At 45.0% G+C, this 22,788-nt stretch overlaps 1 protein-coding gene and 1 long non-coding RNA gene across 4 annotated transcripts in view; one reads left to right on the top strand and one right to left on the bottom strand.

Moving 5' to 3' along the window:
• Nucleotides 1-354: 354 nt before the first annotated feature.
• Nucleotides 355-21,854, bottom strand: LOC102148342 (uncharacterized). Its single transcript, XR_011434380.1, has 3 exons — nucleotides 21,317-21,854; nucleotides 13,469-13,645; nucleotides 355-2,231 (listed from the first exon to the last, which is right to left on the bottom strand). It is a non-coding gene; the product is annotated as an uncharacterized lncRNA (long non-coding RNA).
• The window catches only part of SLC22A3 (solute carrier family 22 member 3), a 95,137-nt gene continuing 93,813 nt past the window's right edge, over nucleotides 21,465-22,788 (top strand). For 2 of the 3 annotated variants that reach the window (XR_011434379.1, XM_070256337.1), the window contains exon 1: nucleotides 21,465-22,502. Coding sequence is in view for 2 of the 3 variants with exons in the window: in XM_070256337.1 (XP_070112438.1) it covers nucleotides 21,465-22,502 (1,038 nt within the window). In the remaining variant the exon portion in view is untranslated. The remainder of the gene's footprint in view (nucleotides 22,503-22,788) is intronic. The other variant, XM_005608120.4, reaches the window with a different exon arrangement.

Genomic DNA, 22,788 nt, shown 5'->3' with positions numbered 1-22,788 from the left:
GTTTGGTTATTAGTCAATAGAATGAAATTCCTGATCTCTATAATCAGCTGTTCACGCAAAACAGGGAAGGGTTTGAGCGTAGAATGAGATAAATCTTTCCCTTTGGCTATGTCCTCTGTCAAATTAGAGTCGGAACAAAATGTGTCGGCACTGTTTGGATGATCCAGATAATTGGCAACGCTGAAATTATGGGAAAAAACCTACTTTTGTGTTATCATTTTATACAACAATGAAATTGTCAAAAGGACAGCAGCTTTGTATAGGAAATAGAGAATAGGTTCATGCAATTGGAATGACCAGAGTGAGTGGAGAAACGTTCCAACAGAATTGTAGAAAAGACAAAGTCACAGAACATTTTTAAGACAGAAGCAAAGTCTTTTAATATTAAATGTATCCTAATGATCTTTAATGCTTTCTTTAGCATAGACTTGACTTGTGATTGTATTTTTTGTCTACAAGCACTATTAAATGTGGTTTAGAGACGTGCAAAATTCACACGTGTTGCTCTGTTTAGAACCACTCTGACTACCCATTAACGGCGTTATTTTATTTAACAATCAACCTCTGCCTTAGTAAGGTTTGATGTTGGTTTTAGCTTTTAAAATACTCTCTTTTCCCTCTCTGCTTCCTCCCTCCCTCTTTTCTATCTTTCCATGTAATTTAGGGGAAAAAAGTCCAGATAACTCATGCTTTCTTGGAAGGGAAACAACATGTGATAGAGAAGACGTCTATCAAACTCATGCCCTATCGGGGGAATAAAGTCCATCAGAAAGTGTGCTCAAATTTCATTATTGAGGCAACTTCCCGAAGGCACCCACCCTTGTTGGAGATGTAGAGAAACAAACTCCCACACCTCCTGCAAGAACTGGCACTGACTGTATTTAGAGCTTTCCTCGAATCTTTCTGCAAATGGATTCACCAAGGCACTGGAAAGGTCTATTCCATATCTGGAAAACTCCAGCTATTTGTATAAACCATAACTTTTTTTTAACAAATGGTCAAAGTGTACTTTCCTCTTATTTCTGTTTTTGTAATTAGCTCCATAAAGAAGTTAAGAAAGGAACTAGCAACATTCTTTTAACACTTCAAGAAAATCAGAGGAGAGAGGGACATAAAGAGAAGGAAAGAAAGAAAGTGAGGAGAAATGCCTGTTTTGGGGAATCTGATCAAAGTTCAGTGGTTAAAACAATTCCCTCCATGTGGCTTGGCTAAATACACTTGCAGATTTTGCATTCTTCGTATCCTTCTGACTTTGGGCCTCATGAATTCTCCATCCTCCATTCTTTCAGCTGAATTTTCCCTTCCACTTGCATTTCTCACCTTTGGAGCCTCTTTGCAAAAGTTGCCCACGAATAAAAGGTCCACATTACCCACAAGGATATCAACTCATATTGTCTATACCCAGAAATATGGGAAAGTTCCTGGAGACAATATCTATGATAAGAATAAAGACTGTACTCTGCTTTCTTCAAAACAGAGTAGAAGGATCGGGTTCAATTACAAACATATTTTAAGAAAATTTATAAAAAGATGGCCATCAAGATAAAAACATAATCAGAAAATCAAGTAAGAATTTTGTGGTATTTAATAGGCCATCAAATTCCAAGCCCAAGGAATTCCCCTTGATTAATCCTGAAACACAATATTTCCTAGAAAACTAGGAGTAGCGGAGGCCTTTCCAACCTTGCCTGCCTGCAGCTGTGTCTCTGAGAGTCAGCCTTGCTGAGCGGCCAACAGGCCATGTGCCCCGCCCGCGTGACCACAGCTAACTGGACCAGATGTGGATGCCTGACGAAAGCTTTGCAGATACTCTTTTCGGTGAATATGAAATTAGAACTCAGGCCGATCAAGCTTTCCTTGAGTTCTTGGTCTGGTAGGCCTTATAGATGAGGTGGACACTTCTGCCATGTGGATAAAGTGAACTAAGCAGAGCTACAGAAAGTGAGAGAAGAGGGAGCAGACTCACGATAATCAGCAGAAATTCTACATCTCCCAGTAAGAGACAGAACGAGTAGATGCTTCGGTTGCTGATAGCTTTAGAGAGTCCAGTTCCAGGCTTTATAGCGTCCAGTTCAAGCCTTTACAGCATCAAGTTCCAGTCCTTACAGAGTCCAGTTCCAGGCTTTACAGCGTCCCGTTCCAATCTCGCCTGTGATCCCTTATGCTCCACGAGCTGCTCCTCTTTCTTCTGATAAAGTCTCGGTGCAGCTCCAGCTTATTTAAGTGCGTTTCTATTATTATAAACAAACCAAAAAAACTATTACTTGGAACCAATAATCTCTGATTTGGTTTCTATTACTTTTCACCAATAATAATCTGCAATTTGTAGCCAACAGTTTTATTATGTGTACCTAATTTTAATTCCTTGCAACCAAACCACAACAGTAACAGCAAATCAAAAGAAAACCCCCAGCTGCTGTGATTAAGCTGGAAGGTCGCTGTGCCGGGACACTAAGAGGTCACAGGTTCAGCACTGCTACGGTTGGCAGAATTCTAAAGATATCCTCCCAGGCTTCCCATCCTCCAGCCATTCAACCAAACACTAATCTAGATACTGCTGTGAAAGGACCTTGCAGGTGCAGTTAAGGTTATAAGTCACCTGACTTTTAGCTAAGATTATCCTGCATTATCTGAGTGGGGCCAGTGTAATCACATGAGCCCTTTAAAAGCAGCAGAAGGCAGAAGTGGAAGGAAGAGAGCCCAAGCAGGAGAAGGATTCAGTGCACCATTTCTGGCTTTGAAGATGGAGTGGGCCACAAGCTAAGGAATGTGGGTGGCCTCCAGAAGCTGAGAACAATTCTAGACTGACAGCCAGCAAAGAAATGAGGACCGCAGTACTACAATCCTACGGAACTGAATTTGGCCAACAACCCAAATGAGCCTAGATGTGGATTCTCCAGAGAAGAGTCCAGGCTTGGGGTCATGAGACCCAAAGGAGAGAACCCACTTGAGCCATGGACACTGTGACCTAATAAATGGGTCTTGTTTTAAGTCAATATCTTTGTGGTATTTATTACTGCAGCGATAGAAAACTAACGTAACTACCTTCTAGGGTACGTCCACACCATCTTGGGAATCCAATTCCATTCCCATGCCTGACACAGCCCTCTCTATCATCTGGTTCAAATCTCCTGCTTGTAAAGCAAACAAACAGAAAAAGAAAAGGAAAAACAACTTCAGATCAAGCATTCCAGTCCATCCCTGGGACTTCTTCATGTGAATACAGCCTGCGTGTGCGCATTAATGAGATTTTTTTCAATCGATAAAGTAACTGATATCCTTAACTGAAGGTCAGGATCATCCTGCTTCTGGTAAATTCACCACATGGGGTTGGGAGTCTCCCATTATGGAATTCGTAATTAACCCTCCTCGCACGCAGATTGGCAATATCACAAAAACAACCTTTCTCAGGGTATTTTGGGAATTATATTCCCAGTGAGAGATGAGAAATGCAGACCTACATGGAACCGGAAAGGATATCAGGAGAAAACGATTTGTTGATTTTCGTGGGGCTGGAAAGGGAGAAAGAGGATACAAGTTCTTGTCCTGGTTTGGGCAAGAGACTCCAGACGTTTGTTGTCTTCTCTGTCCTGGTTTTAGAGGACAAAGGGGGAAAAAGGACTCTTCTCTCATTTCCATATCAGAACATATTTTTCCAGGTGTAGTGTAGTGGGTCAAATGGTGGCCCCCCAAAAGATATGTCTATGCCCTAACCCCTGGAAGGTGTGAATGTGATCTTATTTAGAAAAAAGGTCTTTGGCAGATGTAATTAGGGTAAGGATCTCGAGGTATGATCATCCTGGATTATCTGGGTGGGCCCTAAATCCAAAGACAAGTGTCTTTATAAGTGACACACATAGGAGAGACACACAGGGAGAGGAGGAGAGGGCCATGTGAAGATGGAGGCAGAGAGAGAAGAGAAGGATGCAGCCACAGCCAAGAAACACCTGCAGCCCCCAGAAGATGGAAGAGGTAAGGAATGGATTCTCCATTAGAGACTCAGCAGGGAGCATGGCCTCACTGACACCTTGATTTTTGGATTTCTGGTCTCCAAAGCCATGAGAATAGATTTCTGTTGTTTTGAGCCACACATTTTGTAATTTGTTATAGCAGCCACAAGAAACTGACACACACCGTAATAGGATTTGGGTCTTCTTTACATTTTAGCCTACACTCTCCACTCCTTCTTTTTCTCTGACTTTCAGTTCTGTTTGGGAGAAGGCTAAATGCTTTCTGATCTTTTAATTTGTACCTGTCCCTCAAAGCACACTGATGCAAAAGTGAACAGCGAAATAACAAGAACTAACGACAGAATGAGAGAGCCGTCATCATTTTCAAATGCTAGCAGCCCACTGAAAGGCTCAGTTGACAATGGACTTGTGAGGGGGGACACCTGAGAGTCAGTGACACTTGTTACACCACTTAGGAGTCATCCATTTCATCTTGCACATTGGAGGTCCCGTCCTTTTTGACAGAAGGAGATAAAAAGGGTGGAAGATCAGGGGTGGAGGAATGCCATGGTTGAATACTCTTCTGTGTTTGAGTCAGGAGACACTGTCCAAGGTTTCTAGAACAGGAAATAGAGATTAATAACTTTTCCTTTTGGTCAGGAAGATTCACCCTGAGCTAACATCCATTGCCAATCTTCCTTTCTTTTTTTTTTTGCTCAAGGAAGGTTAGCTCTGAGCCAACATCTGTGCCAGTTTTCCTCTATTTTGTAGGTAGGATGCTTCCACAGCATGGCCAATGAGTGGAGTAGGTCTGCTCCTGGGATCCGAACCTGCAAACCCGGGCCGCCAGAGCCGCTCTTTAGAAGACAGCTTGGTCTAGAACTGGGGAACTCAGGCCTCTGTCCCAGCTCAGCCACACAGCATCTCTAGACGTGACCTAGGGGTCTTGCTCAGTGGGAAGGAGGCTGGGAATGTAGCTAGTAATGTGCCAGGAAGAAGAGGAAAACACGTACACTGGGGCTCACTAACAGTCTTATCAGTCATATTTCTCTTATTGCTCAAACCACAATGACTAAGCCACATCCTAGCCATGTGGGTAGACATTCCATCTCAGACATAGGGAAAAGTTTTAAAAATCTGAAAGGAAGAGGTTCCTTAATAGCTACTGGCAAGCTGAGTTCATCCTGAGTGTTCTTTCTTTACGTGCAGAACTTTAAACACTCGTCCTTGGGGCCAGCCCTGAGAGATTAATAACTTTATTTAAATAGGGAAGGACTAAAAATTATTCTGTAGTCATAAAATATTTAGAGATAGATGAGAAAGGAGTGCTTGTCTTTTGCAGAGGAGTCAATAGATAGTGTTAAGAGTTGCTACTCAAGAAATAGAAGCATAGGCTTATAGTTCCACGTTACCGTGGCAACTTCCAGGAGGACCGAAGATGGAAATCACTAGAAAATGGTCAGCTCTGGGAAGCGGCCCCAGGGATGTGGAAGGGTCATAGGAGAGATGCTGCTTTTGCAAATTCCCTTGTGTATCATTTAACAATTTATATATGCATGTATTATTTTAATTAAATGTTTTGAAATAAAATAATTCATGATAAAGCCCATTTTCGAGGCAGAAGTTCAGGGAGAGTGAAGGAGGACAGAGGTGGCAGTACAGTCACGGAGTCGGCCACTCTGCCTTCTCTCCCTGCTCTGGGTACAGGTGCCTGTCCCAAGAAAGAACAACTCGTAATGAGCTCAAGAGTTCATGGAAGGTTCCCAGGGTCATGGAGCCCTTGGTTGTACTTATGCCTGAGGGCCTGCATCTCATAAAGCCACCTTTGACAGCGCCTGGGTGCATCCGTGCCTGATCCGGGCTTGGACCACCAATCTGTAAAGATGGAGAATAACGGGGGAATTGAAAGATTGATGAAAGCAGCACTGAAATCATCTGGGCCGCTTTTTATCCAGGAATAGCTATGCTGGTGATCTATAACTGCTCCTAATTTCACTCGAGAAGGTCCCACCAGCATCCATATCTGAGGCAAGCAGCATAGCATGTGGCCAGCATTCGTGGGCTTGCAAGATACCCAGAAAACTCTGGGTATTTTTGGTGTTGGGAAGGTTTTTAAGGTTCTTTAGAAAAAGAGTAGAAGCTAGAGGAGTCATTTCCATCCAGTTCCATCCAGTTTTCTCTCCCTCTTTCCCACTTCCATTTAGAACTCATTTCAAAGATGGATTTGGGGAGGCAATTTTAATTCTTTGGGGGCTAGGCAGCTGTGCCTATCAAAGACAGAAATTAATGAGCTTTTCACTAGGTACTGGAGAAACCTGGGCTCAGACATGCAAGGGCAATCTGTCATGCCACACTTTTGTGGATGGAAGTCCTATTTTCTATATTCTTGACCATGTTGACGCCAGGCAGCAGCCATTTGCCATCTAGAGCAATAAAGAAGGGAGAAGGCAACTGTGACTGAGAAAGGGGTGGGTCACGCCCAGAGGAGAAATGTCATTGTAAGAAGTGTGACCTTTCTCCTCCTTCCTCCTTTCTTTTCTTTCTTTTTATTCTCCTCTTCATTCCTTCCTATCTCCTTCCCTTCTTTTCTTCTTTTGAGGACAGAGACCTAAGCAAGCTTAAATTCTAATGAAAAATAAATTGGAGATACAAGCAAACATTTTCCAAAATTCTTACGACTGTCCAGATGGCTTTCTCATAGACCCAGTTAATTGCTGATCAAATGGCTCTGTCTGGATGGCCCTTGGGTACTTAAAGTTCAACATGTCTCAAATGGATTTTCCTCCTTCCTCCCAGTCTCTTGCTCCTTTTCGCCTCTTGAGTGGCACCCTCATCCTCCCTCCCAGTCACCCAAGTCAGATCCCAGGGGATCACCTTAGATTCCGCCTTCTCCCCGCTCCCCATCCACTGCTGTCCTACTCTCTCCTCAACGTCCCTCACACCAGTCACTCTCTTTCAACCCCACTGTCACTTCCTAGTGGAGCTGCCCGTTTCTCCCCTTGGATCCCCGAGATCATCTCCTAAATAGTCACCTTACCTCTAGTCTCATATCCTTAAGAGATCTTCCCTCAATTAAGCAACCTCCTCTTTCAAAGAAATTCTTTTCACTCTGAGTCCCGGCTGTAGGAACACTTTGCAGGCCTTCCAAACGTGACATGTGGCTTCCTTGCCTTTATCTTTGTCCATCATCCTCCTCAGTCTGGAATGCCCCTAACCCTATCGCTCAGACCCAACTCAAGGCGTCGTCTGACTCGCAGACAGACGCGACACCCGTCTCCTTTACCGCCCCAGTGTTCCAGCCTGGCACCTCCCATGGGATTCATACATCTCACTGCCTCTTCTACCCTAGAGAGGAAGCTCTTTCAAGGCAAGGAGAGTGTTGGATTAATCTCTGTGCCTCCAGCACCTGGCCCCATGGCAGGAACTCCATGACTGAATAAAGAAATGAATGAACGGCACTGAAGAAGACAGGGCTAAATGCAATTGTGTGGAACTGATCGCTCATCACACTTTTTGGGTGCAGTTCTCTACGCAGCCATAAAATCATATTTTCATCTGATCACTTGCCAGGCCACACTCCTCTCATTTACTCACAGGATACCGTCACAGACCTCATAAAACATACTGTGTTTCCCAAAGTATGCCACCAGGAAATGCCAGGCCTTTAAGATGTTTTGTGACAGAAGGATTGCAAGGTTTAAAAACAGCGTATTTCACCTTCCCCTCTTGGAAATAAAAAAAGCACCTTAAGGGCTCTGAGAAGATTTACTGGAAAAAAGTTTAATTTGGTTGCCAAGCCTTCCTAAACTTATTTGAACCTTTTTTTCCTTCAAGCCACACCTTGAAGTTTTGTTTTGTTTTGTTTCTGAGGAAGATTGGCCCTGAGCTAACATCTGTTGTCAATCTTCCTTTTTTTTTTTTCCTCCCCAAAGCCCCAGTACATAGTTGTATATCCTGGTTGTAGGTCTTTCTAGTTCTTCTGTGTGGAACACCACCACAGCATGGCCTGATGAGCAGTGTCTAGGTCTGCGCCCAGGATCCAAACCTGTGAACCCCGGGCCACTGAAGCAGAGAGCACAAACTTAACTACTCGGCCACGAGGCTGGCCTCTGCACCTTCAAGTTTTAAAATCTCTTCTAGCTGGCCTGGGATAGTCTTTCAATTTACTAACGTGGCGGGTTTACTCTGGTAACACGTCACGCTTGATTCCTATTTGATTGCTAAGCAGTGACTTTTGGTGCCATCTTCTGAAAACAAAATGTCATATGATAGTTTTTACAGTATCTGTTTTCCAAATAAGAAATGTATTTTGACTTGATGACGTGTTTTAGAAATTAATGATTTTTCCTCTATTGAGAAAAATTTATGCCTATCTAAAAGATTCCATTTATCTTACGAAGGTTACATTTTTTGGGGTAGAAAACTTTTTGTCCCACCTAACTGTTTGAGGTTAAATTAAGTGAGATATATAAAAGTTATTATTTTGGGGGCTGGCCTGGTGGCATAGTGGTTAAGTTCACGTGCTTCACTTTGATGGCCTGGGGTTCGTGGGTTCAGATCCCAGGTGTGGCCCTATGCACTGCTCATCAAGCCATGCAGTGACCCACATACAAAAAAATAGAGGAAGACTAGCACAGACGTTAGCTTAGGGCCAATCTTCCTTACCAAAAAAAAAAAAAAGTTATAATTTTGATTTATTAATTGAAATGTAAGTAGGTTAAGGTCAAGTCTTGCTTCCTGTGGGGCTTCACCTCAGGCTCCTTAAGGAAAGGGAAGTACTATTTTCCAACATGCTCTGAGAAGAGACAACATTATTTCCAACATGCTCTGGATGTGAGCTTCACATCTGAATAGTTCATATTCTCAAATTTGAGATTTCAGAGCTAGAAACTTAAGGTGTATCTATACATCTAACCTAGACCAAAATCCTCACTTCTTGTTTACAAGTTAAAAGGCCCTTCATCATTTAAATAATCCATCAGTCTAGTTGATTTCTACTTGTGAGCTTGTCTAGTGTTAAAGGATCTTTCCTTAATCTTGCAATCGTTTGGACTCTCCACAATATGAAGCAGAAAGGACAGAAGCGTGAGTAGGAAGCACGTCTCAGCTGTTCATTCATGCAGCGTCAGCAACCCCTGTTCATTAGCATCGCCTTTCTCGAAAGGATAATACGAACCTCACATCCTATTGCCAAGCTGGTATTTAAAAGCTCAATTTCACATTTTTCTTCAAGCCAAATTTCCTAAATATTTGGATTAATTAATACTATGAAGAAGCAGCTTGCCATCTGAAAAATCCTCCTTCGAATCATGATTTCCGGGGTATTTGCGTCATTTCACAAGTGAGTGAGGATTATGCTAATAGCCTCAAACATCATATCTGCCAAAAGTTGTTTGATGTTCTCTAATGGAGATTTCACGGTCGTAAAATATCCAAGTGGAAAGATCTTTATAAAAATGGATTTGCCTATCACCGTATCTGGCGTAGAAAACACACTCCATTGAACAAATGTCTGCCAACCACACAAACTGAGGATCTTTTAGATCGTGTCTATATAATATCTACAAGGTCAATAAGGCATAAATCCCCCGTTGCCCGCCAAGTTTCCTTTGTAAACTTGTTGTGTTGGCATCCCCAACTCATGACAGGCAGGTCAGAAGCGCATCAGAAAACGTCAGCGGAGCAATAATTAGCAACTGCGTCAGGCGTCTGGGCCCATTTTGATAATGTGAGATCATGGCTTTCTCACTCTTGGAAGAACAGGAAAGAAATGGTTTCTGGAAAACACAGAGGACCTAATTTATTTTTCCCACTTGTGTATGGGGGAGGGTATTATTAGATCAAAGCATAAAAAAATAGGAGAGGTTCAAGAAATATGAATATTCTAAACTGTTAATCAAATGAGTCATTGCGTTTCCCTTAAAATGATACAGGGAGCCGATGGATGGATTATTTGTAGCATATCTCATAAAGTGTCCGGCATTATGTTGGGAAATACAAGACAAATACAGAATGCAGTCTGGTTGTCAGTAAGAAGATTGAGAAGACAATAATAACCTGTACGACACAGTTAAAAAAAAGTCCCTCCTGATAAGTGATGTGTTATTGAGTGCAAAGTGGTGCGACATGGGCATAAAGATTTGAGTGAAGAGAAATCAGTTTAGGAAAGAGGGCTGGGGTGGGTGGGACTCAGTGTAACTTGAAGGGGAAAGAATTTCGAGAAAGAGTTAACATTGATTGAACCCTTGTTTCTGTGCAACACTATGCGAAGTGATCCACTTACAGTGTTTCATTTATTTCTCCCAATAATCCTGTGGGTTTAATACTGTGATTTATCCCCATTTTACTAACGAGGAAACTGAGGCTCAACGGGGGCAAGGGACACAGGTGGGATTCCAGAGCGACTTCCAGAAGTTGAAGTAGTTAAGTAGTGGCTTAACTGCTTCCAGAAGTGAGGCAACCACCTGGCGACAATAGCTGGCTATGTTGTCATAAAAAACACGGTGTAGATATGAATACCGATATAACTGTGTACATATGTATCAGATGTGGTGTAGGCAGAAGACAGGGATAAGAGAGAACATTTCAGATATGAGAGCAGGCCTAAGTTAAAAGTAGGAATTGGCAAGGGTTTGAGGGAGAGTTGATGAGGATACTTGAGTAACTGGAAAAGCGGGCTGAGCTTGAGAGGGGTTAGACAATAGGGGAACGGGTGACGGAAGAGCACGTGGGCAGGAGAGCCTTGGCACATGACAAGGGAACTGGCTTCTCTGGACCTGAGATTCAAGTGTGTACTGGCTGGCCAAGTAGGTGACCACCATAATTTGTCTGTGCGCTTTGGGCTGTATTTGGGAGTCTGACACCTGCAGACCTGAGGGATAAACTGGAGATTTGAGGCTTGAAGGGAGGCCACCTCTGGTCCCCCCAATTCCCATTCAAGGAAAGAACAGAGGCCCGTAGTGAGTGGGAACTAGTGACAAGAATCTGCTCTTCCCTGGCATTCACAAGCCTCCCACGTGTACACGTTGCTGTTCTCATTCTACAGTTTCAAACGAGACGTCCCTCGGTTCATGCCTGTCCCTTCATCTGGTCCCTGCCCAGAGAAACCATGACCTGTTGTAGTTCTGGACCGCCGAGAATACCTTCAAGTAAGATTTTGACTCTATATTCTTTTCTCCGTGTGCTCTGACTTGAGAACTGAACCCGTGAACGAGATGCCATTCCACAGTACACAGGAGCCCCCACCCACCGTTGTCTCAGAGATTCCCGGAAGGTACAAGAAGTGGAGAAAACTGTCCAAATGGCGTATGGGGTCCACATAAAGGACAGCCCCTGGGGCTTCCCAGAAATGCTTGAGTATGAGAACGCTGCGAGGGCTAGGACTTCCCGAGAGAGTGGAGGGCGCACTGTCAGCGGCAGAGATCCACACAGTCATCTTGAAGTGGCTGCCTTTGTGAGCACAGGCTGGTGATGTCCAGGAGAGCCAGGTTATCAATACAAACTGTTCTGCTGTGTCTTTAGATGTGTCTCAGGGTATGCACCCACAATCCTATACACCATGTGTGACTGTATTTATTAAGCAAAGACAGAAAGTCTTTTGCAGTAAGATCACGAATTAACATCAATATTAAAACAGTAAAGAAGTAGAAGAAGCACAAATACCTTTTTTAGGGGGGGATCACAGCCTTCTTAGAAGACTTTGGCTTGGAGAAATACGATCGATCACTCTATTAGTAAAAACTTTTTTTGCCCATCTAAAGATGAATGCTTATTTCAAAGCAGAAGAAATTCAAAGCTTGTGGCTTCAGTTTCCCTTGTCCTCTGTGGTAAACCCAAGGTCATGCTCAAGCCATCGAGCACACAGACAACCACCAAGTTACAAACGGGCAGGGCTCCCAGAGTATACTAGGAAACCGGGTCTCTGGAACACAGGAGCATTTCCCCATAGACACATTCCCCCAGAGAATCTCAGGCCAGCCTGTACCATTCTGTTTAGCCCCCTGAGTTCTGAAGCTGGTTCCAAGAGCTAGGGTGGCACTGTGAGGCTGAGGATGGAGGGCAGCCAGGGAGGTGGGGCTTGATTTGGAGCGCCGAACTGCTGTGCCCTTGAAAGGAAGAGCTCAGTGGCACGGTCATTTTTGGCACAAACTTTTCAGGCCTGGTTGTCATAGCAATATATCAGTACATTTTTTAAAATAACTTTTTATTTTGGAATGGTTTAAGACTCATAAAAAGTGGCAAAAATAGTCTAGAGAGTTTCTATGTACCCTCACCCAATTTTCCCAATAACCATCGCTTACATAACCATGGTATATCATCAAAACCAGGAAACTGATGTTGACGTGACACTCTTACCTCAGGAAGAGCACTTACTCAGATTGGACCAGTGATCTTTTTTTCTTTTTTTGGTGAGGAAGATTGGCCCTGAGCAACAACTATTGCCAATCTTCCTCTTTTTGCTTGAGGAAGATATGCCCTAAGCTAATATCTGCATGAATCTTCCTCTGTTTTGTATGTGGGATGCCACCACAGCATGGCTGATGAGTGGTGTGTGGGTCCATGCCTGGGATCTGAACCCACGAACCCTGGGCCACCGAAGTGGAACATTCGAACTTAACCACTATGTCACCAGGCTGGCCCCAGTGATCCTTTCATTTCCTAAACAAATATAATGTTTTGGAGTGATTTATTTTATTTTTCCAGTGTTACAAATGCTAAACATCTTTATTTTTACAACAGAATCTTCCATTCTTTATACAAAAAAATTTAGCTGACAATGTTGAGCGAAGACTGAGCAGGTTTTGTATCCCTACAAATTACTTTAATTTCGATATTAAAATGCAAAGATTTTCTTTTAAATTCCTAGAATACACTATATGTGTAGCCCAAAGAATAATCTAGGAAATGACAACTTTAAAAATTAATCAGAGTCAGCATTTCATAACCATGGGTGGGCCTGGCTCCCAGGCCCCCGGGTGCTATAAACTGAGTGATGTCGTGTAAGTTGAGTCACTTGGTCTCTTTGGTCCTTAATTACTTGATTGCAAGATAAGGAAATTAGACTACATGCCTTCTAAAATTTCTTTCAGTTAAAAAACAACCCAGGTTGGCCCGGTGGCACAGCGGTTAAGTTTGCACATTCTACTTTGGCGGCCTGGGGTTTGCTGGTTCTGATCCTGGGTGTGGACATGGCACTGCCTGGCAAGCCATGCTGTGGTAGGCGTCCCACATATAAAGTAAAGGGAGATGGGCATGGATGTTAGCTCAGGGCCAGTCTTCCTCAGAAAAAAGAGGAGGATTGGCAGCAGATGTTAGCTCAGGGCTAATCTTCCTCAAAAAAAAAAAAAGAAAGAAAGAAAAAATCACAAAAAAAACCCTATGATAGCCACATGTCAAAAGTATTGCATAGAGGTCATTATAGAAAGTGGAAGATGGTTTTATTAAAAAGAAATAAACAAAACAAAAACAAAAAACAAACCCTAGAGCTAAAGTAAAAATAAAAAATGTTTAGTACTCACCCAGAAGTGGTGGGAAAAGTACAAAAGAAGGTGTGAAGGCAGCATCACTGTTGAGGAATCTGGGGATCCTCAGGTGGCCCTGAACAGCAGAAATGGTCTGAATTCCCCAAGAGCGGCTTCAACTTGGGTGGCCTTTGGACAGATGATGTTAAGCTTTCCAAGCCTCAGTTTCCCCATCTGTAAAAGGATGATAGTACCTTCTTAGCGTGGGTCTGAGGATTTAAAGAAATACGATATGGAATGTACACAGCAGACTCCCGGGCATGGAGTCTCCTTCCATGAGTGTTAATAGAGCCCCTAAATGTCACGTGTGAAGTGGGAATGAAAGAGAACCTGGGAAGGGATTTTGAATTAGATGATGTGAATGGGATGAGGGGTCTGCCCGCCCTTGATAGAGCATTTAGCTTAAGAGGGAGCCTCTGGCTTCTGAGGATACCTCTTTAGGAGATCACGTCATGTGCTTAGATGTGGTTGTCACACTTCACTTACTGAAGTGTTTGGTTGACCTGAGACAGGTGACTGGCTTTCTCCCATGATGTGGGAGAGACACCCACTGTCTCAGTGGGCTCAGAGGCAGAAATGAGAAACACAGAGCACTCTAATCTGTTTTTAAGAAGAGTAAACATGTCCCATTCTGGATTCCAGAGGCTAAGACATCTTAATATGAAAATGAAGCAAAGATTTATTAACTTCTCCCCATCTTGCTGCTCATCCTAGTTCCTTATCTATAAGCATCTTCTCTTCTGCTTGGCCTTTTCTCTTAGCATTTATAGTGGTGTCTCGAACATAGCTTTCCAATTTCTGTTACTCAAGATAAATGGTAAAATCATCTAGATACAATTAATTCAATAAAAAGATACAAAAAAATTAAAACAGAAATATTTGTATATATTCCTCTCTAGCAGTCATATAGCACTGTTATTTATACCAAAATTTCCTAGGAGATATTCTTGTTTTCCTTATCATACTCCTTTGGGCCACACTTTAAAAAGGTTTTGTTTTGAATTTGTCAGATAGCTTTCTCCTTTTCTCTTATTCAAGAATAGCTTTAAAATCTCGCAAAACTATTTCATCCCCCATCATTCTACAACCTGCATTAGAAAACCTGTGTTAATATGCATGGACCAACTGCACTGACAATGACCTGGATTATGTAATTTATATGTTTTGTCTTTGTATTTGAAGGAAAAAAGAAATTGAACTCACTGCATTTTATAGCCAGGAAACGGTCTGACGATCTTAATTGTATTGTACTTTTAGAAAGAAATTATTTATTGGCCCAACCAGAACTAGAAATTACTCTTTGACTCTAATATAGATTGGGAAAATAGACATCTGTCATTTAAAAAGTACAAACAAAAATTAATTCCAAAAGGAAAGTAACCTACAAACAGAAAGCCTTTAACCCATGAAATCCGCTAAGCGCTCAAACCCCCTTGGTGTTACTTTGCTAACATGGACCACCGTTCAGGTATGTATAGACTGGAAATGCCATTCATTCTACAATACTTGTTGAGCACCTGCAGTGTTACAGCATCTCCCTGTGTCCAGGGTACCATAAAGAATTCTTATGGAGACACATGTATGTTATTTTACAAAAAATGGGATTGCATAGGACGCACTGTTAGAACTGGCCTTTGAATTGTTGTTCCCGGTCTGCAATCAGCTAAGTGCAGAAATGGGGAGTAAGCATTTAGAAACTTTTATACCAATCTGACATCATCAGGACATCCGAGTTTGTGACTGGTGGACAGGTCCCTTGACCAGGATGTAGAGCAGTTCCCATGTTGTCGAAATCACCTTGGGGTTGTATGTGTTGTGAGCTTCAAACTATTCACGCCAGGTAAGCCCGCATATTGGTTTGCAACAGATAGGAAACAGACAGACAGACAGACAAGTAAACATGTCTGCTTCACCCCAGATGAGTTGGGAAGCATTGATATCGAAAGCAGTCTTTGTAACCTATTTCTTTCATAGAAATGTGTTCTGAGCATTGCTCCACTTCAATAACGCTGTCTCTAGAACATAATTTTCAATGAATGTGCTATTCCTCAGTTTTTAAGTTCAATTAATGGAGAGGTGACTTAAATTACAATCTCCCCTGAGAATTTCTGCCATTTGAAGATCGCATTCATGTGATTTATGTACGATGGCACTGAGATTCAGACACAGTGGCTCTCCCTTGAATGCTCTGCCCAGGGCGGCCACTACTGAACAACTGAAGGCACCTCACTAAATGACAATTTCATCCATAACGAGGTCCAATAGCAGAAACCTCTGGGCAATATTTTAGCAATTAATAGTGCAGTGGCCTCTTCATCGAGACATTCAATCCCCAAAGTAAGAAATGTTCTAAGAGTTTTGGAGACCCATAAGGAGTATTATGGCAGTTTGGCACTTCCCAGGCTGCACTGACCAATAGACGGATGATCAGTCTTTTCACTCATCCTGTTCCCCCCTTGCCCCCTCAGACATTCCTAAGCAAATGTGGTCTGTTTTTCACCTAACCTCCAAGTTATCCTCAACACTGTGCTCTAGAAGGCTCCTGCCAAATGATAGGGATGGGACCTCAGAACAAACCCATTTCCCATTCCTGGGCTAGACCATTTGTGATGAGAAGGTTTCCAGCAGTTGTCATGCACTTCACCTTGCACTTGCTACGAAGGCACAAAAACTACAAATGCTGGGCGGGAAGATGTTGAAGGACTTGCTCTTGTGTACGTTAGGAGAGTAAATACGAACTCTAGAAGTCTCTTAAGCTTAACTAAGTTTTCCCACCTTATCAAAATTCAACTCTCAAATATTTCAGTCCTATTTGGCCTTTTTTCATCATGGCTACCAGCTTCTCCAGAGATGACTTTAAGTCTAAGATCTTAGATGCTTCAAGGATAGACAGAGCATCTATTTCAAAAGGAAATAGTATCTGTAATATTTTCCCAAAAAACGCAAAATTTCCTCTGGGAAGTCCAAACTGTAATCAACTAGCAAGAGAATGCGTCAGAGAGAGATAATTATGAATATTGGCCAATCTAAATGAATGTCAGGGTCTAATTTTAGAGTCTAATGTTAGGGTCTAATTTTAGGCCATATAATAATGGAAGGGCTCTTGTAGTTTTTACTACATTCATATGCTAAGGTAAAAAATAGCTGCTCCTGCCAAATTAGGTAAGAATGAAAGTCTTTCCAACATTCTTACACATTTGCTAAAAAACAGAAAAGAAAATACAATTCTTAACTTTTTTCCTTAGGCCTGAGCACATGTATCAAATTCACTTGCCAAATTTTCAGTTGATTTTTTTAAAGTTTTAGTTCAACATTTATTGCAGTATTCCCAAACAAACGAATCCTTTTTGTGCTTTACAAAGCGTACAAATTTCATAATGACGTATTTTGGTGACTCAATATGTGGTGGATTTCCCCTAATATTCCATGATATACGTATTCCCTGGTATATCCATTCCTGAGTGCAATAAAAAATAACTATGACATTTTAGATGAATAAACCTAAATAATTACCTTTTCAAAAAGAGTTGAAGTCAGTATGTTTTACAAAAGCTAAAGGTTGTGGGCCAATTGATTCTTATTGCTCCTATTTAACAAATACTTATTGACCCTTATGTCCAGATCAGAAGCATCCAACAGAACTTCCTGTGATGATGGAGATGTCCTTTAACTGTGTGGTCCAATATGTTAGCCACTAGCCACATGCAGCTATGGAGCACCTGAAATGTGGCTCATAAGGAACAGAATTTTTTCTTTTACTTAATTTTAATTAACTTAAATTTAAGCAGCCACATGTAGCTAATGGGTACCTTATTGGACAGTGCAGATATAGAATAGATATCAGTGTTTTAAGATAGAAAGATAAAGGCAATTTGGCTGTTCTCTCGAAATGCCTACAAAGTAATGGGAGAAATAAAATACATACTTAATTTTAATCAAAATCCCAGTCAGGGCTGGCCCCATGGCCTAATGGTTAAGTTTGGTGCACTCCACCTTGGTGGCCTGGGTTGGCAGGTTTGAATCCCAAGTGTGGACCTGCGCCACTCATCATCCATGCTGTGGCAGTGACCCACACACAAAATAGAGGAAGATTGGCATAGAAGTTAGTTCAGGGCTAATCATTCTGAAGCAAAAAAAAAAGAGGAAGATTGGCAATGGATGTTAGCTCAGGGTGAATCTTCCTCAGCAAAAAAAAAAAAAAAAAAAAAAAAATCCCAGTCAAATTTTGATGGAACTTAATAAAGTATAAAAATTTAAATGGAAGAAAAAAGTCCAAAAATAGGAGAGGAGAGAGAAGAGGTGGGATTTGGCCTACTAGATATTAAGACATTATAAAACTATCATAATGAATAGTGATTTATTGGCAGGAGAGCAGAACGACAAACCGAGAAACACAATCATGTAGAATTTCTTTTCAGCAGGACGCAAAAAGCAGAAGCTATAGAGAGAATCGTTAAATTTCACTACACCAGAATTTAAAGATTTTTAGTTACCAAGACACTATAAACAAAGTCAAAAGACAAATCATAGACTAAGAAGATAGAACATAGCTGACAAAGGAGCAGAATACACAAGTATATAAATAACTTCCCAAAAATTCAATAATAAAAAAATACATAACAAAGAAAACAAAGGCAGAAGATGTAAAGAGGCGACTCGAAAAGATGAAACCTGAATGATGGATGAATCAACCTGTAAAATGTGTTCCATCCGCCTACGTCAGGGATGCGTCAGGCAGAACGACGAGACTGGGTCTTACACCCAGAGCATCCGCTAACGTGTTTGAGTCTAACAAGCCCAAATGCGGGCGTGGATGTGGACACTCTCATTTGTTGCTGGCGCGATGCAAATTGGGGCCACCCCTCTGAAAGCAGTTTGGCGAGGTCTGGCAAAGCTCAAAGTATGCACGCTCTGTGGTCCCACTAGTCTATTTCCAGGCATTTACCATAATCAAGGCTTGGACAAGGGAACATGCACAATTAGATTCACTGCAGTGTTATTTCTAATTGTGAAAAATTAAAAATGAGAAGGGGACTGGATAAATTGGAGTGTGGCCATTCAATAGAATGATACACAGCAGAGTAAATGAGCTGGATCTGTATTTATCAAGGCTAATAGGTCTCGAAAACATAATGTGGAGTGAAAAAAAGAAGTGGCAGAAAAATATGTATAAAGTACGGTACGCTTTATGTAACTTTCAAAGCACTCCAAATACTATATATTGTTTGTGTGTGATCCTATGTATTAAAAGGATTAAAACACGAATGAAATGGATAATAACGTCATGATAGTTACACGTGGGCAGGAGAGGTCCTGTGCCTTGGGGGGTGCACTCCAGCTCTCTTGTGTCTGCTCTCCTCTCCCCGGGGCCAAGGTTTGTACCCATCTGAAGCCCATTCCCCAGCCCCCTCTCCTGGGAAGTGGGACCCCAGGATCCCCTGACCGAGGTCCTGAGCCCTCTTCCTGGGCTGGTATGGACCTTTTTCCCAAGCCCACCCTCGGAAGAAAGAGCCTGGCAGCTGCTTCGAGAAGGAAGGGAGGGGATAGTGGACAAGATCCGAAGGTGTGTGAAGGAGACTTCAGCTGTGTCTACGAGTGTGCATTCTTGATAACCAGGCGTCTAAAACGAACATCGTAACATGACATTTGCTGATTCCGAGAGTGGCTGGTATTTTTTCATTGCTCTCTTTATGAGCGGCTGACTTATATAGCACTTATCATGTTTCAAGGACCGTTCCGAGTGATTTGCATTAGAAACAAGAAGGTTCTGTTACTACTCAAGTTTACAGAAGAACACTAAATAACTTGCTGGAGGTCACTCACTAAAAGGAGCAGAAAGGGATCTGAACCTAGTAGGTCTGGCTCTGAAGTCCATGATCTTGGCAACTACTGATCTACCTGTCCATAGGCTTGGATCACATCACTAAAAAAAAAGGTAATTAAAGTTAAAATACCCTGACAACTACAATACAGAGAAGAATGTAGTGAAATTCCATAGGAAGGTTCTCACATGTGCCAGGAGCACAGACGAAGCTGACATTCCTTGGGAAGCAAGGCAGTGGCCATGGTGGGGAAGGCTTCGAGAAGGGAGTGCTGACATTCAGCCTGGGCCTTGCTGGGCCGTGGGCAGGGAGGGGCAGGAGGGAAATGCCAGGAAAAGGGAACTTCGTGTGTCCAGGCGTAGATGTAGGCCAGTCCAAGAAGGATTTGAGGATTAGCGAGCAGTAGTTACGTTTGGCTGTCACATGAGAGGACAACTTTGTGAGGGATGTAGGTGAGAATCTTCAAGGGAGGCTGAGAAATGAGGATTTAATTTGGAAAGTAAGGCAAGCCATGGGAGGTGGCACCTCTGAGCTGCACTGTGGGAAGACAATGGGGAGTGCAGGCTGGACCACAGGACAGCCGCCGCAGGTGAGGGTCTCCCAGGGGCAGTGCGGTCCCCACAAGGATGGTGGAAGAGGAGCGGAGAGGAGGGGATAGCTGTGTGTGTGTGTGGGGGGGGGGGGTGTGTGTCAAGCATCCATTCATTCTTCAAATATTTATTGAGCACCTAAGATGAACTGGGCACTGTTCTAGATGGTGGCAATATAGAAATGGACAAAACAGATCTTTCTGCCCTCAGGAAACTTGCATTCTAGTGGAGAGACACAGATAAGATGAATAAATAAGTAAAAATATAGTAAACAGGAATAAAAATATGCATCGTTACATGATGATAAGCACTTTGGAGACAGAAAAGCAGGGAAGGGAGCCAAGGAGGACAGGGTACGTGTCCACGTGTGTTGGATGGGAGGGTTGGATGGCAAGGGGGGACAGAGCAGAGGTGACATTTGAGTGCAGCCCTGAGGAGTGAGGGGCACTGAGATGATACCGAGATTCTGAGGCTGGGGTGAGGCCATAGTTAGACCAAAGGGGAGGGCAGGAGGGAAAACTGAGTAGGAGGAGGACAGATGGAGTCTGGGGTCCTGGCGGCTGTTAAAAATACGGACCAGACCCTGGAGCCAGAGACATGTGCACACAGAAGTCATTGTGAACTAGGTGAGAGACGGGCTTTAAGAGCCAAGATTGAGGAAGGAGAAAACAACAAAAATGATCCTTCAGTGTTTCATCTCACACAGCATCTGTAACCCTTAGAACAACCCTGCACCTCCCATAGAATTAGGCAGCAACAGGTAAGAACAGTAACAACAGCTAACACATCAAAGGGCATACTATGCGTCAGGCACTTTTCTGGCACTTTATTATATTAATTCATTTGTCTCCCACCGACCCCAGGAGAGTACTAGCCTCATTTGACAGATGAGACAAACGGCTGGGCCAGTAAGTTGTTCAAGGTCACAAGCGGCTGAGGGATGAAGCCGGCTTGAATCGAGGCAGCCTGGCTCTGGAGTCCTTGTTCTGGAAGGAGGACACCTAAGTCTGTGCTCCATCAGCCACTTGGCCCTTCGAGAAAAGCCAGGTAAGGGCAGAACACGGCCGAACAACTGGGAGTGGGGGTCTGGGGAAAAGAACTGGAGAAATTCTCAGAAAACCCGTCTGGAGGTAGGAGGCCAGGCCAAGCCAGGGAGCGCGCTGTCAGCAGGGCAGGTGGTCAGCCTCCCAAAGGCTTCAGCCTGGGTGACCGGTAAGCTGGCGCGCACAAGGACAGGGCAGCCAAGCCGAGGACAGAGACGGGGAGGCGGTGACCTACACAGCTCTGAGGATCTTTGGGAGCGAGTAAAGAAAAAAAACAACGATTCAAACGGACCAACAAGCACCTTTTCCGGGCAATTTCAGGCCAAGAGTAGCTCAGACGGCCCTGGCTAAAGAAATCTGTATGGAGTCTGGCCTGAGGTCCCTTCTCACCTTGAACTTCCAGGACTCCGAGCAAGTCGCGTAACCGCTGTGGGTTGCCCAGCTGCCCTTTTGAAAGCATTGGACGATCTCTGAGATGTCGCCAAAACCGAATCCTTCGTGGCTCTAGCTCTGCCATGGGTCAAGGGCAACGTCAAGCATGGTTCGAGGACCTGACAGCGCGGGCCCAGGGGTGCGCGGACCAGGCTCGGCACACCGAGGGGCTGAGGACTGGAGGGGGTCTCCGGGGCCTTCGGGACAGCGGAGAGACCAAGTCCGAGGAGCCCCGGGAGCATCTGGGTGGCCCTGGAACTTTCTGCTTCTGGAGCGCGCCCCGGGGCCGACAGCAGAGCCGGCTGCTGGCAGGGACCGAATGGAGCTCCGCGCCAGGCCGGAGGCTGTGCCGTCACTCGCAGTCCCCGCCGGGTCCCCGGCGCGCGGTGGCGCTGCGCCAGGCCGCGCCTCCCAGGCCCAGCCGCGCGCCCACCTCGACCCCGCGGCGACGCCCCCGGGGAGCGGGCACGGCTGCCGCGGGCGCCCCGGGCCGGGTGGCGGGGTGGCGGGCGCGAGCGCCCCTGGGACAGGAGGAGCGGCGGCTGCTGGCGCGGCGCCCGGGGGCGTGGGGCGGGTGCGCCGGGGAGGCGGCGGGTGGAGGAGGCGGCGGCGGGCGCGCGGGTCACTCGGAGGCCCGGGCGGCGGGCGGCAGGACGTGCTCGGGGAGCCGGCGGGCGCGCGCACCATGCCCTCCTTCGACGAGGCGCTGCAGAGGGCCGGCGAGTTCGGGCGCTTCCAGCGGCGCGTGTTCCTGCTGCTGTGCCTGACGGGCGTCACCTTCGCCTTTCTCTTCGTCGGCGTGGTCTTCCTGGGCAGCCGGCCCGACCACTACTGGTGCCGCGGGCCGAGCGCCGCCGCGCTGGCCGAGCGCTGCGGCTGGAGCCCCGAGGAGGAGTGGAACCGCACGGCGCCCGCCCTCCTCGGCCCCGCGCCCCCGGATCGCCGGGGCGACGGCCGCTGCCAGCGCTACCTCCTGGAGGAGGCCAATGCCACTGTCCCCGCCGCCGCCGCCGCCGCCGCCGCCGCCGCGGGCGCGCTCAGCTGCGCCGACCCCCTCGCTGCCTTCCCCAACCGCTCGGCGCCGCTGGTGCCGTGCCGGGGCGGCTGGCGGTACGCCCAGGCCCACTCCACCATCGTCAGCGAGGTAAGGGCGCCGCTGCCCCGCGCGGGGACACAGCGCGCCCCGGCCCGCGCCCGGTGTCCCTGTGGGGCGCGCCCGTCCCGCCTGTGCTAAGCCGGCGGGGGCAGAGCACGGCTATCCGATCCCCACGCAGACGCGGGAAGTGTGTGAAGCCGGCCCCCGGGGATGGTCCGGGGAGGCTGCGACCTGTTGATAACCTTTGGGGACCGACCAGGTTCGTCCCACGCTTGGAAGGGCTGCGTCGTACAAGCCCGAGAAATGCTTTTCGTTTCTTTTCCTCTGCTAGTGA

The sequence above is a fragment of the Equus caballus genome, chromosome 31 (genome assembly GCF_041296265.1).
Source record: "Equus caballus isolate H_3958 breed thoroughbred chromosome 31, TB-T2T, whole genome shotgun sequence".
NCBI lineage: Eukaryota > Metazoa > Chordata > Mammalia > Perissodactyla > Equidae > Equus > Equus caballus.
Note: the sequence above shows the minus strand (reverse complement) of the source record. Positions and strands in the feature narration are given on the sequence as shown.